Source organism: Quercus lobata, chromosome 5 (assembly GCF_001633185.2).
Source record: "Quercus lobata isolate SW786 chromosome 5, ValleyOak3.0 Primary Assembly, whole genome shotgun sequence".
NCBI classification, from domain to species: Eukaryota; Viridiplantae; Streptophyta; class Magnoliopsida; order Fagales; family Fagaceae; genus Quercus; species Quercus lobata.
Window position 1 is genome coordinate 74,435,555 of NC_044908.1, and position 10,796 is coordinate 74,446,350.

The following is a 10,796-nucleotide window of genomic DNA, read 5'->3' on the forward strand; positions in this document are numbered from 1 at the left end:
TAGCAAAGGCCGGGTTATTGAGAGCAGCAACTACTGCACTAGCATCCAATTCAACCATGACAGATTGAAGATTTAACTGGTGGCAGAGCTGAAGGCCATCCCGCAGCGCCTAAACCTCAGCTATAAAGCTGTTGGTGTTCCCAATATGTCTCGAAAAACCTCCAATCCAGTTTCCTTGCTCATCCCTTATCAATCCTCCACAACCAGCAGCATTCAAAAGATCAGAAGCCGACCCATCTGTATTTAATTTCACCCAACCTGTATCTGGTTTCTCCCATCTGATTTGTCTAATCATTCTAGCTTGGTTCCCTTTAGGCCGACTGATGCACAAGGCATATTCTGTGGCTTGCATGATGATGCTCTTGACCAAATGCGGATTTGCTCCTTTGCCTTTAAAGACCGCTTGGTTGCGTTGATTCCAAATAAGCCATATGGCAAACGGAAACAAAACATTCCAAGGGGGATGATTCGAAGAGGACAGCCTCTTTGGGTAAAGCGTTGGGTAACGTATTCATCCAGTGCTCTTGTGCATTGGATGGGATACCGGGCCAACACGTAGCCATTTTAGAACATATGTCATGTTTGTGTCATTTTCATTGCCCTATTGCATTGGTCTACCGGACGCAAGTGAAACGACTCAAACCTGTATTTTAAGTTTTAACCCCCCACATTCTGTTGAGACCTTGTCTCTTGGATTCTTTTCTATCACAAAGCCTCGTGAGATAACAAAGATTACGCAAGTTGATCGAGCTAGCAAACACTAATACATATAGGATACAAAATATTAAGGGTTTATTTAGTTTGGACTTTAGACTTCAAAGTGATTTTGATTCATTGAATAATCAACTAACAAATTCCATTGCAATTAATAAATAAATAAAACAATTTTTTGATTGAATTGTTTAATTAGCAATATTCATGTAACATGTTGGGGAATAGCCATCAGGGTGTCCCTGGAATTGGGGGCTGCCTTGGTCCAAGACTATGGCGCCCAAGCTTTGCCTATAAATTAGTTTTGCCATCAATGGAAAATGATATCCGCCTTTACGACCAATATTTGAGAAATCAAGCTAGGTAAAAGTGGATTTAATCAAGGTGGCCAAAGCCTAATCCCTAGCATAGATCAGCTGGTAATCTTACATTCAGTTATTCATCCCATGCAACTACAATAAATCAATGTGGAAATTCATAATTATCATTACTATTGCCTCAAATTAACATGTCTCAAATATTGAAATCATCTACTACAACAAATTTTCTCAATTGTGAACAGAGGAAATGAACACTACCATCTATAGCCAGCCTTGTAAATTGAACAAATATGCTATTCCTATGATTTTGAAGAAGAAACACTGTAGGGTCCCAATGATCTCGATCTAATACCAGTAACCTTAATCAGAAGTCATCAGCAATGCTTCCAGCTCCAGCCCATGTTATCATCATCGCTTTTGTCTCATCCATGCTACATGCTACATGATTATTATCAAATCCTTAACTTCCTCACAGCTTTGCCTGCTCACAAGTACAATGGAAAGTTGTCAGGATATGCAGATAATCACCATGGGGGTCTTGCATATTCTAGGGTCACTAGAATTGCCATTTGAATTAGAGTTCATTGGCTATATAAAATAAATGTTCTTAAGGCTCACATCCTCTTGGATAACATGTGAGAGTTCAATAAGCAAAAAAGATGATCAGCCTACTTCTCTAGTAGTCCTAAGTTAGTTCAAACGCTGCTCTGCAGTGTTTTTGACCACATACAAGCAAGTTGAGAATGTACCTGTGAATAGAGGAAGGTGCCAAGAATTGCGATAGCAGCTCCAAGAGCATTGATGGGTTGGACAGGTGTGTGGAATATTAGGATAGAGGAGACTATGACAGATATCCGCTTCATCGTGTTTCCTATGCTAAATGTCAAGGGAGAAATCTGATCGAGAGACATATATGAAACTTGGTTATACAAGTGATAGAAGACACTTTGGGCTGCAACCCACCTGCAAAAATTCAGAGCCACACATTTTTCTTAGTAACAACAAAAATGAAAGCATGTTAGTATTTTAGCAACTGATTAGTACCACTGAATAATCAAAACCACCACACCAAAATTGCTACTTCAATCATCCAAAACCAGACGGGAAAAACATGCCCCCTTATGAGCTGACACAGAAGATCCTACATATTGTGTTCGTTCGTATCTAATTAATCAGTTTTTTGCTTGATATTAGATATTCTACCATTGGATAGGATGTCATTTAAATTTTTTTTTTTTTTAAAAAATGTATTTTATCTAAACGCCATAATAACAAGACCAAAAAGAAATGAAGAGATAAAAATTTACTTCAGAAGTTTGAATGCCTCTTACATTAAATTATCTAAAATAAAATATTTCTCCTACACCATTCAAATTAGTACATGATTTTACTCGGTCAATCTAGACCTTTCTATTTGAAGAGCTTCAATTACTTAAATCGCCTAAACCAACAATATATTTACAGTGACTTGCATCTCTTCTGTTTACCTAAAAGGCCAAAACAAGGTCAAATTATACTTAAAAGAAAGTTATATTTTTACATAGCAAATCTACCCTTGTAGAATTGATAACATTTATTTAGTTTTTACTCCAAAATAGACCAAACCACATCAAGTTAATAAAACATACAATTGAGAAGTTCAATGTCTAAGATAAGTAAAATGGTAACAATTCAATGAGAGAAGTAGGCAATTGAGATTACCATATGAAATGTGGTCCAATCTGAGAGATGGCATTTTCCCAGCCAGCAGCCCACATCTTAGGGCCCTCCACGGCAATGGCAAAAGGTGTAAGAATCAATAGAGACAATATAGATAGACATGCATAGTAGTTCATCCCACTAACAGACTTCCCCTTCATCCCTTTCTTTGAGAATATGTTCCGAAACACAAATGCCAAATTCGATATCATAGCCCCCATAAACCCTGAAACACATTGCAGCATGTATTAGATCTCAAAACACCACCACTAACAAGATCATACTACTACATTCAATTGCAATAATAGCAACCTAGCCTTAGTCCCAAAATTTTGAGCTCGGCTAGCAAGACAATACAAATAGTCCAAAAACATTACACTAACATGATAATATCCATCAACATTTTCCTTAATTTAAACAAGTAATTAAGTGTCTGTTTGGATTCCACTGAAGCTGTGTCTGTATTTGTGAAGCTACGTTTTTGTTTTTGTTTTGTTTTTTTTTTTTTTTTTCCATGCGCTTTGGAGTAATGCGGTTACTATTTATGCACTGTTCATTGAACAGTAACTGCAAATATTGACTTTTCCCTCGTAAATAGTGCATCCGTGCACTGTTTACGGACCCACAAATTACACTTTTTAGCAACTTTTTCATTAAAAATAGGTCCCACGGAACTATTCACACATTTAAAAATTATTTTGCTACAGTGTTTTCAGTTTTCAATTTTTAGTTTCAACAAAATAAGTTCTATCCAAATAGATCCTAAGTAAGATTTCTCACCAGTCATATTGAAGTTGAGCTCTGTCACAGCAGCAAGCGCACATCCTCCGATAATTGGCAGGAGTGACAAATAAACCGGCACCGGAAACGTCTCACCTAACAAAAACCTTGAAACCAAGACACTGAAAGCAGGCTCACCGCTTTTGATAATGTGGGTGAAAGAAACTGCAACTTTCGACATGCTCACAGTCGCTGCTACATGTCCAATTGTATGCGCCACTGCAACCTATACACATAACCAACTTAGTAAATACAAAAAACAGAGTCCCAAAAAATAATACAAAAAACAGAGTCCCGACACCACAACACACTCTGTTTGAAGACAAGATAACAAACAAAAGTCACAGTAAAAACATTTCAAAAATCTCATTATGTTTTTCAAACAAAAACCGCAAAAGGGTGTTCTTAATTCTACTCTAATATTCAAAATTACATTTGATTTTTTCTTTTCTTTTCGTTTATTTTTCTCGGTTACATTTTCTTAGGAAACAAAAACAGAGGAAAACTCGCAGCCAAGAAAAAAAAATCACAGAAAATTTGATAAATGTCATTATGGTTTTCAAAATAATCCTAAAAAATGGTGCTATAAAATCTTCTCAAATATTTAATAATTCCATTTGATTTTTTTTCTTGTTCTTTTCTTGTAGGCTTCCCTTTCTCAGCCAAAAAACAAAACAGAAGAAAACAGATAAAAACTTGAGCTGATAGAAAAATTTCAAGCTTCTTACAGGGAAAAGAGTCTTCCAGAACTCCAAATCGGTATTCGGAGCATCAGCGATCCTTGTGGCCCACGAGATCAGCATCATGAGCGACCCAGTTGCGAGTGAGAGCGTCGAAGTGAGCCAGGGGTAAGGAAAAGCATTCAAAACCTTCTTGTTGTATATGTTGAAAACCACATTCAAAGCCCACCAGGTGGCGAAATATATACCAATTCTGAGCCTTTGAGCCGCCTCCAACCGAGCCTGCTCGTCTGGGAGATCAATATTAATCTCCAGCGGCCGAGACTGGTCAGCTTCGTAGGCCTTGCACTCTGTTCCACGCTGCTCTGTTTTCTTTAGCAATGAGAAATTCTCAATGGATGAAATGTAAAATGGCTTCTGACAAGAGAAGGAATGGTTAATAATAAGGTTCTGTTTGACATTTTGAGAAGTGGGTTGTAAAAAATATTGAGGCTTCGGAAGAGGAAGCTTTTGGTTTGTGAAGGACGAGGCTGTGAGCTTCACTGAAGAGATCATGATGTTTGGTTTTCTGCAGAACTAAACAGAATGTGTAAATTTAGATTGGAGTTTGAGTGCAGGAAGTTGAACGGAGTTGTTTGGTTTGTGGGAAAATGTGAGAGGGGAGAGAGGTTGGTGTTGAATTTGAGAGAGAAGGGGAGGGAATTGGGATCTAAGGGAAAGTTTTGAAAGGGTCTTTTCTAGGGAAGAAGTGGGAAGCAGAGGGGTTTATATAGGTGGACTCACTGAGGAGGTGGTGGGAATTTTCTTACCTCTTCTTCTTTTTTCTTTTTCTTTTTTTCCCTCCTTTTTTGACGTGTATTATTATCATTTACAAAGGAAAAAAACAAAAAAAACATAAACCGACATTTTTATTATCAGCATTTAGACTTCCTTTTCACATGAATGAGAATTTTGTGTATGATTCATAAACCGACTAGAGAAATGATATGTCCATAATATTTTTACAACATTTCTACAACAAATCCTAAGTGACAGATTGTTACTGGTTATTATTATTGAGGCAAAATGAAGAGCATGATACATCGCATGCATTGAATAATTTTACAAACTATTTAGTGAGATCTTATAAAATCTTTTATAAGTGGTAAATAATTTAGTTATGACACTTACTTTTTGAGTTTTTATAAACCTTTATTTAATCAGTGCTTAAAAGGCTTCTTCTTTTTTCCCTTTTTTTTTTAACCTAAGTGATTACTTTAAGGATATTTTCCAAAAACTATTTTTTTATTTATGATCAAATGTTTCTCATAGATATATGATAGTCTGTAGATTCATAAGCTGCATGTAAAATTTAATAATGGAGTTGGCATTTTCTTCCTTGATAATTTTGTAAAAGTTGACTTTTTAATGTTGAGAAAAGAATGTTTAATGCTCAGAAGAATTAAAGGGGAATTATAAAAGATAGGAAGAAGACCTAACATCTGCTTAATCTTGCAAAAATTTTGATTAGTAATGAAATCTTCAGTTTGTTTACCGCATGAGTTAATTATGTGGTTTTCTTTTTTACCAATTTCTTTTTCCATGTATAAACAAGTTTCAAAATTAAACTCAATGCCTAATCACATCTAGCTCCCAACATTTTTTATCCCAGCCAAAAGATAGAACCACAAGGACTATATGGGTCTGTCTTAGAAATTTGTACCCCTTCTCTTAGCCAATTTGCAATTTTTCAACTTTCGTCTAATTCCAATTGAATGGTGAATGCAAATTTGAATCAAATTTCGATTGATTTGTCCCAACATTTAGCTGCAATTACTTTTGATATTGAATTTTTTAACGAAATTTTCCCGATCTTCTTTTTCCGTGCCCAAGTTTCATGTCATTCCTACTTGATTGATCGATTCAAGTCTTATGGGGGAAGAAATATACTTCTATTTGATATTTTTCTCTTTCCTACAGTCCTACCCCACCATGCTATTCTCGAACATTGTATGTACAAATCAGTACAAAAATAATTGATCGAGTCCCAATAAATTCTAAATATCAAGATTTGCCTTTATTCCGAAACCTTTTTCTTTTTTTTTTTCTATTCAAGCCCACCAAGATTGTTACACCACACACGAACACGACGTGCATGCCTTTAGCATTGCTAATTCTTCACCGCAAATTCCTTGCAACAACTTCGAAGCCTGAATATAACGACAAAAACCACGTTCATTGATTGATAGGGAGCAAAAAAATCTCATTGAGAAAGACACACACACACACACCTGGACTTTTTGCTTGTGAATCACTTGGCAACTAGTGCTAAACGTATGCCAAGTTGTTTCTTTAAGCACACGATGATGCTGATTTCTAATGTTTCTTACACCGCAAATATTATTCTTCATGTTTTATATTTTGGACGGACGAAGATTTTTCAATTCAAAGTAATTCTTGACGGCTGGTGCAAGATGTGAATTAGATTGGCCCAGTTGTTGGTGATAATAACAGTATTTTGTCTCCATTGGAGAAGAAGGATAAATTCATTTGAATTTGGTTCCAAGCTGTAATTGAATAGGCATGGGTTTGGTTGTGAATCCAAGGAAGTATAAAGGGGACCATGGCTCAAGGGTCATTTTTATGTTAGGTGGAAGTGTTTGATAATGCTATATAGGGCACGTGAACTCTCAAGTTGTGCAAGTAATACCAGTCTACTTTGAATGTGGTAAGCAACAACCATTCCCATCATTGTGGAGTTAGCTTGCTTATATATTATAAATATGGGATAGCAAAATTGATTTATAAACTATTGGCATTTTATAATCCTGACTAGAGCCCTTTGACAATCATTTATGATCTAGTATATTGGTAAAACTACGTACTCAAGAAACTGTTCCTTTATTTTGGATTAAATTCCAATAGCCTCATTTGATGATGTGGTGTCTAATGTACTTGTTGCATTCAATTGGATGTCTTTCACAGAAGAGGGTCTATGGATGTGATGTCCTAGATGGATTAAATATGGAATTGCATTACTTGAGTGAGTGTTATGTGGTGTGAGTGGTGCATCTCACATTGAATTATATACTCTATGTTAATCTAGGCTTTATAAACAACTAGTCGTTAACCCGTGCGTTGCACGGGATTGTTTTAGATCAAATGTTAACATGTTCAGGTTTAAACATTTCTCTAATTTCATCTATTGAAAGCTAGCTATCATCTGCAATATAAGATGAAAAATGTAGTTTGAACATTTCTTGTGATGAAACAGTCAAAATTTTACACACAATATCATTAAAAATGAGATACATACAAATATTATGAAGTGTGCTATAATAATCATAATGTGCTCTTACATTTGGTTTAATAAGTTTTTTTTTTTTTTTTTTTGAGAGTCAATTTGGTTTAATAAGTATTACAAAAGAATCAATAAATCAAATAAATATACAACTGCTTTTACATCTTAATATTAATAAATTTACAATTAAAGATATTAAGATCGAGTCAAACTCAAATTGGCAAAATCCACCACGAACTTTGTAATTCAACTAATTGGCACCTCTTGGTGTTTCCAATGGAGACATGCAAGATTCAAATCCAATAATCTCCAACTATCAAACAAATTGAAGTTGCATTAAATAAATAAACATAAAAAATCTATTCCCATAAAAAACAATTAATGTGACAAGCCTATTAATGTGATCTCTTGACAAAAGGAAGAATCCGGATCTCCTTTAAAATTAATAAAATCAAACAATAGTTATTATACTAAAAAAACCAAGTATTTCACAAATTAACCAAACCAAAAAAATTAAAAATAAGGATGGGAGATTAATCCAGAACTTTTTACTATTCTTTAGTGGAAAATCAAATTAGCAATGCATCAAAACCCAATCATCACAAAGATAATAGAACTTCTAGACCATACAATCATCACTACAAATTACCTATCTAGATAATTTGGACTTCTCACAACAATTGCACCAATAACAAATAGGATTTTGTCATATTTTCCTATTCAAATCACAGTTTCATGCATGCTTTATAAGGACGGGCCAGTCAAACAACACTTCACCTCATGAAAGTGAAACACAAAATTGATATATTATAAGTTGGAAACTAAATGAAACTCACAAACATTTTACTTTTTGTACTTAAAAAACCCATACGCATCAGCCATTGCAATTGGCTTTGATGCTTTAACAACCATGATAGCCCCTGGACATCATTCCAAATTTAGATGTTAGAGCAAATGGTTAACTACTCGAATGAGGACAATCTCATCAATACACAACAGTACATTAAAAAAAAAAAAAAAGCACCTAACCATTATTATTGATCACAAATCTAGCCTAGAAGAGAATAGCATCAAATATGTCCACCCCACCCAAAATTGTGGAAGTCCTTGCAAATAATTTTAGCCTAACTTATTTAAGCATAACCCAAATTCTAATTCTAATGGATGTGGCTATGACTTATGACCCACAACCTCTAATTCTCCCTTTCTCATTTTATTTTTTATTTTTTGTAGTACTACTCTTTGAAGAAGTCAACAATAAGTAAAATTAGACAAAGCAAGGAAAAAATATTTAAACTATTAAATGGTAGGAAGTACAAAGCAACCGAGAAAGAAAATTAAATGGAGACATGTATGGTTCAAATAACTTGACCCCAACTATTGATTTATTATTAAAAATCCAATATATTAAAAATCTTCATGAAAAATAAGTATTCTATTAGTCTTCATCATGAAATTCAGAAATAAATAACAAAAGTGAGTATACACACTAATCTATCCAAGTTATATATAAAACACCAGTACTAACTGTACTAAGGTGGAAAATGATACTATCTTTTGTCATATTTAAATACAACATGACCTGAGACCTCAAAAGCTTATATGAAACATGTTTAAATGGTACCATTTAGTTTTATTCAAACATTAAGAATACAAAAGTCACAAATCCAGATATTTGTGGCATTTGTTTCAAGTTTATGCCAAACCAAAACTAAAGCCAGGCCCTAAAAAAACACACAAAAATATACATTTAAATGCAAATTTGTTAAAAAATATATGGTAAAACTGCTTGGAGTCATTTAAGTACATACCATTAATGAAGCAAACAAATAGTTACCAGCATAGACAATGCAAAGAAAGCTTTTAAGAACCTAGGACCAAGAACTTAATCTGAATAGAATAACATAGCTTTCACCTAATATGATAGGTAACATAGTTGGGTTCATAGATTGTAAATGGATTTTACATATTGATTGTTTGAAAGACATGGAGCATGTACTGCCATGTCATGTGTACTTGTTAGACATTGAGCATGCTCTGTCATGTATTCTATAATTGATTAGTAATGTGAGTCAAGCTTGAATTCAAGCCAATGAGTATCTATATACTAAACAAAAGGGAGAAAAGAAAATTCTTACCAAGACAAAATGATAGAAAATTAAGTGAATCTTAGCTTTTCTCGTCTATGTTCCTACTTTCAAATAAGTATTAAAATCAAGAAAGCAATTCTACAAAAAAAGTACATCACACATTTAAAAAAAAAAAAAAAAAAATCTAAAATAAACCATGTGCTAAATGGACATTATATACTGTCAAGACCATGTATATACTGTGTAAGAAGAACATCTCTATTTACAATTTTTGGACTTAATTCTAGAGAAGGAACAAAACAATCAGGTATTTTATCAAACAATTTTTGTGCATGTAACATAGAATCTAGTTAATTAAGTCCTCAATGCCATGCCAAAATAATAAAGCAATATTTTTTAGAGGGGTGATTGGCAGAGAGAGACAAACAAATCAAAGCTTCAGAGAAACAAAATAGTCAAACACTAAATTAGAAGGTCAAATCAAGGTGACCTAATTCTGGTTGCTAAACAAAAGATTTGACTGCTTCTATTAAATCAAACTATCAAACATTTGACCACAAGTCTATGAAAACTATTAGTGGTGAGCAAAGGCTTATAGTTGATTTCATAGTCCCATACACTACGCAAAAGGAAATTCACAGGTTTTTCGACCCAAAAGTACCGCCACCTACCCCATTGGAAATGGAGGCACTGGCATTTGTTGCGTCCCTGGCATTGGATTGTGTTAGTCAAAGTGTACTTCACCCCTCAATGACTAAGGTTGCAAACAGCCTACAAAGTGCCTTGGAAGGGATTTTGGAAGGGCAAGGTGATTGCTGGGGGCAAAAGGATTGTATGTAACACTACAGTGTGTGCAGCTGAGGTAAAAGGAATTAGATGGGCAGTTTTATTGAGTCAAGAACTAAATTTGAGGAAAGTAGTAACTGAAGGAGACTCAAAAGATTTATATCGGTGCTATTAACAAAACTTTGAAAGGGAAATGCCTATCTCTGTTCCTTGGCAAGCTATATGTATTGTAGAAGACACTTGTGATATGGCTAAAAAGTTGAATCCAATGGCATTCTCTTGGATAAATCATGAAGCTAATCTAGCAACTCATTACTTAGCCAAATGGGTTCTCAATAATAGTTGGCAGGGGTTTGTTAATGAATAGTCCTTACCCTGATCAGTTTGTGAATGTAATCAAGAAGGATACTTTGAATGAATAGTCTTTACCCTGATCAGTTTGTATTTATCT

At 34.4% G+C, this 10,796-nt stretch overlaps 1 protein-coding gene across 1 annotated transcript; it reads right to left on the reverse strand.

Moving 5' to 3' along the window:
* Positions 1–1,173: 1,173 nt before the first annotated feature.
* On the reverse strand, positions 1,174–5,033 carry LOC115988717 (glucose-6-phosphate/phosphate translocator 2, chloroplastic-like). Its single transcript, XM_031112328.1, has 5 exons — positions 4,238–5,033; positions 3,510–3,735; positions 2,733–2,955; positions 1,781–1,994; positions 1,174–1,512 (listed from the first exon to the last, which is right to left on the reverse strand). The coding sequence occupies exons 1-5, from the start codon at positions 4,742–4,744 to the stop codon at positions 1,501–1,503; spliced, it is 1,182 nt and encodes a 393-aa protein (XP_030968188.1). The 5' UTR covers positions 4,745–5,033; the 3' UTR covers positions 1,174–1,500.
* Between the last annotated feature and the right edge of the window lie 5,763 nt (positions 5,034–10,796).

Bases quoted from the DNA above. Each gene is read 5' to 3' on its own strand.
- LOC115988717 (XM_031112328.1), bottom strand. From the start codon at position 4,744: ATGATCTCTTCAGTGAAGCTCACAGCCTCGTCCTTCACAAACCAAAAG. The intron at 2,956-3,509 runs GTGAGAAATCTT...AATGTGTTTCAG, and splicing joins GCTCAACTTCAATATGACTG to GGTTTATGGGGGCTATGATA. The intron at 1,995-2,732 runs GTAATCTCAATT...GAATTTTTGCAG, and splicing joins ATTGGACCACATTTCATATG to GTGGGTTGCAGCCCAAAGTG.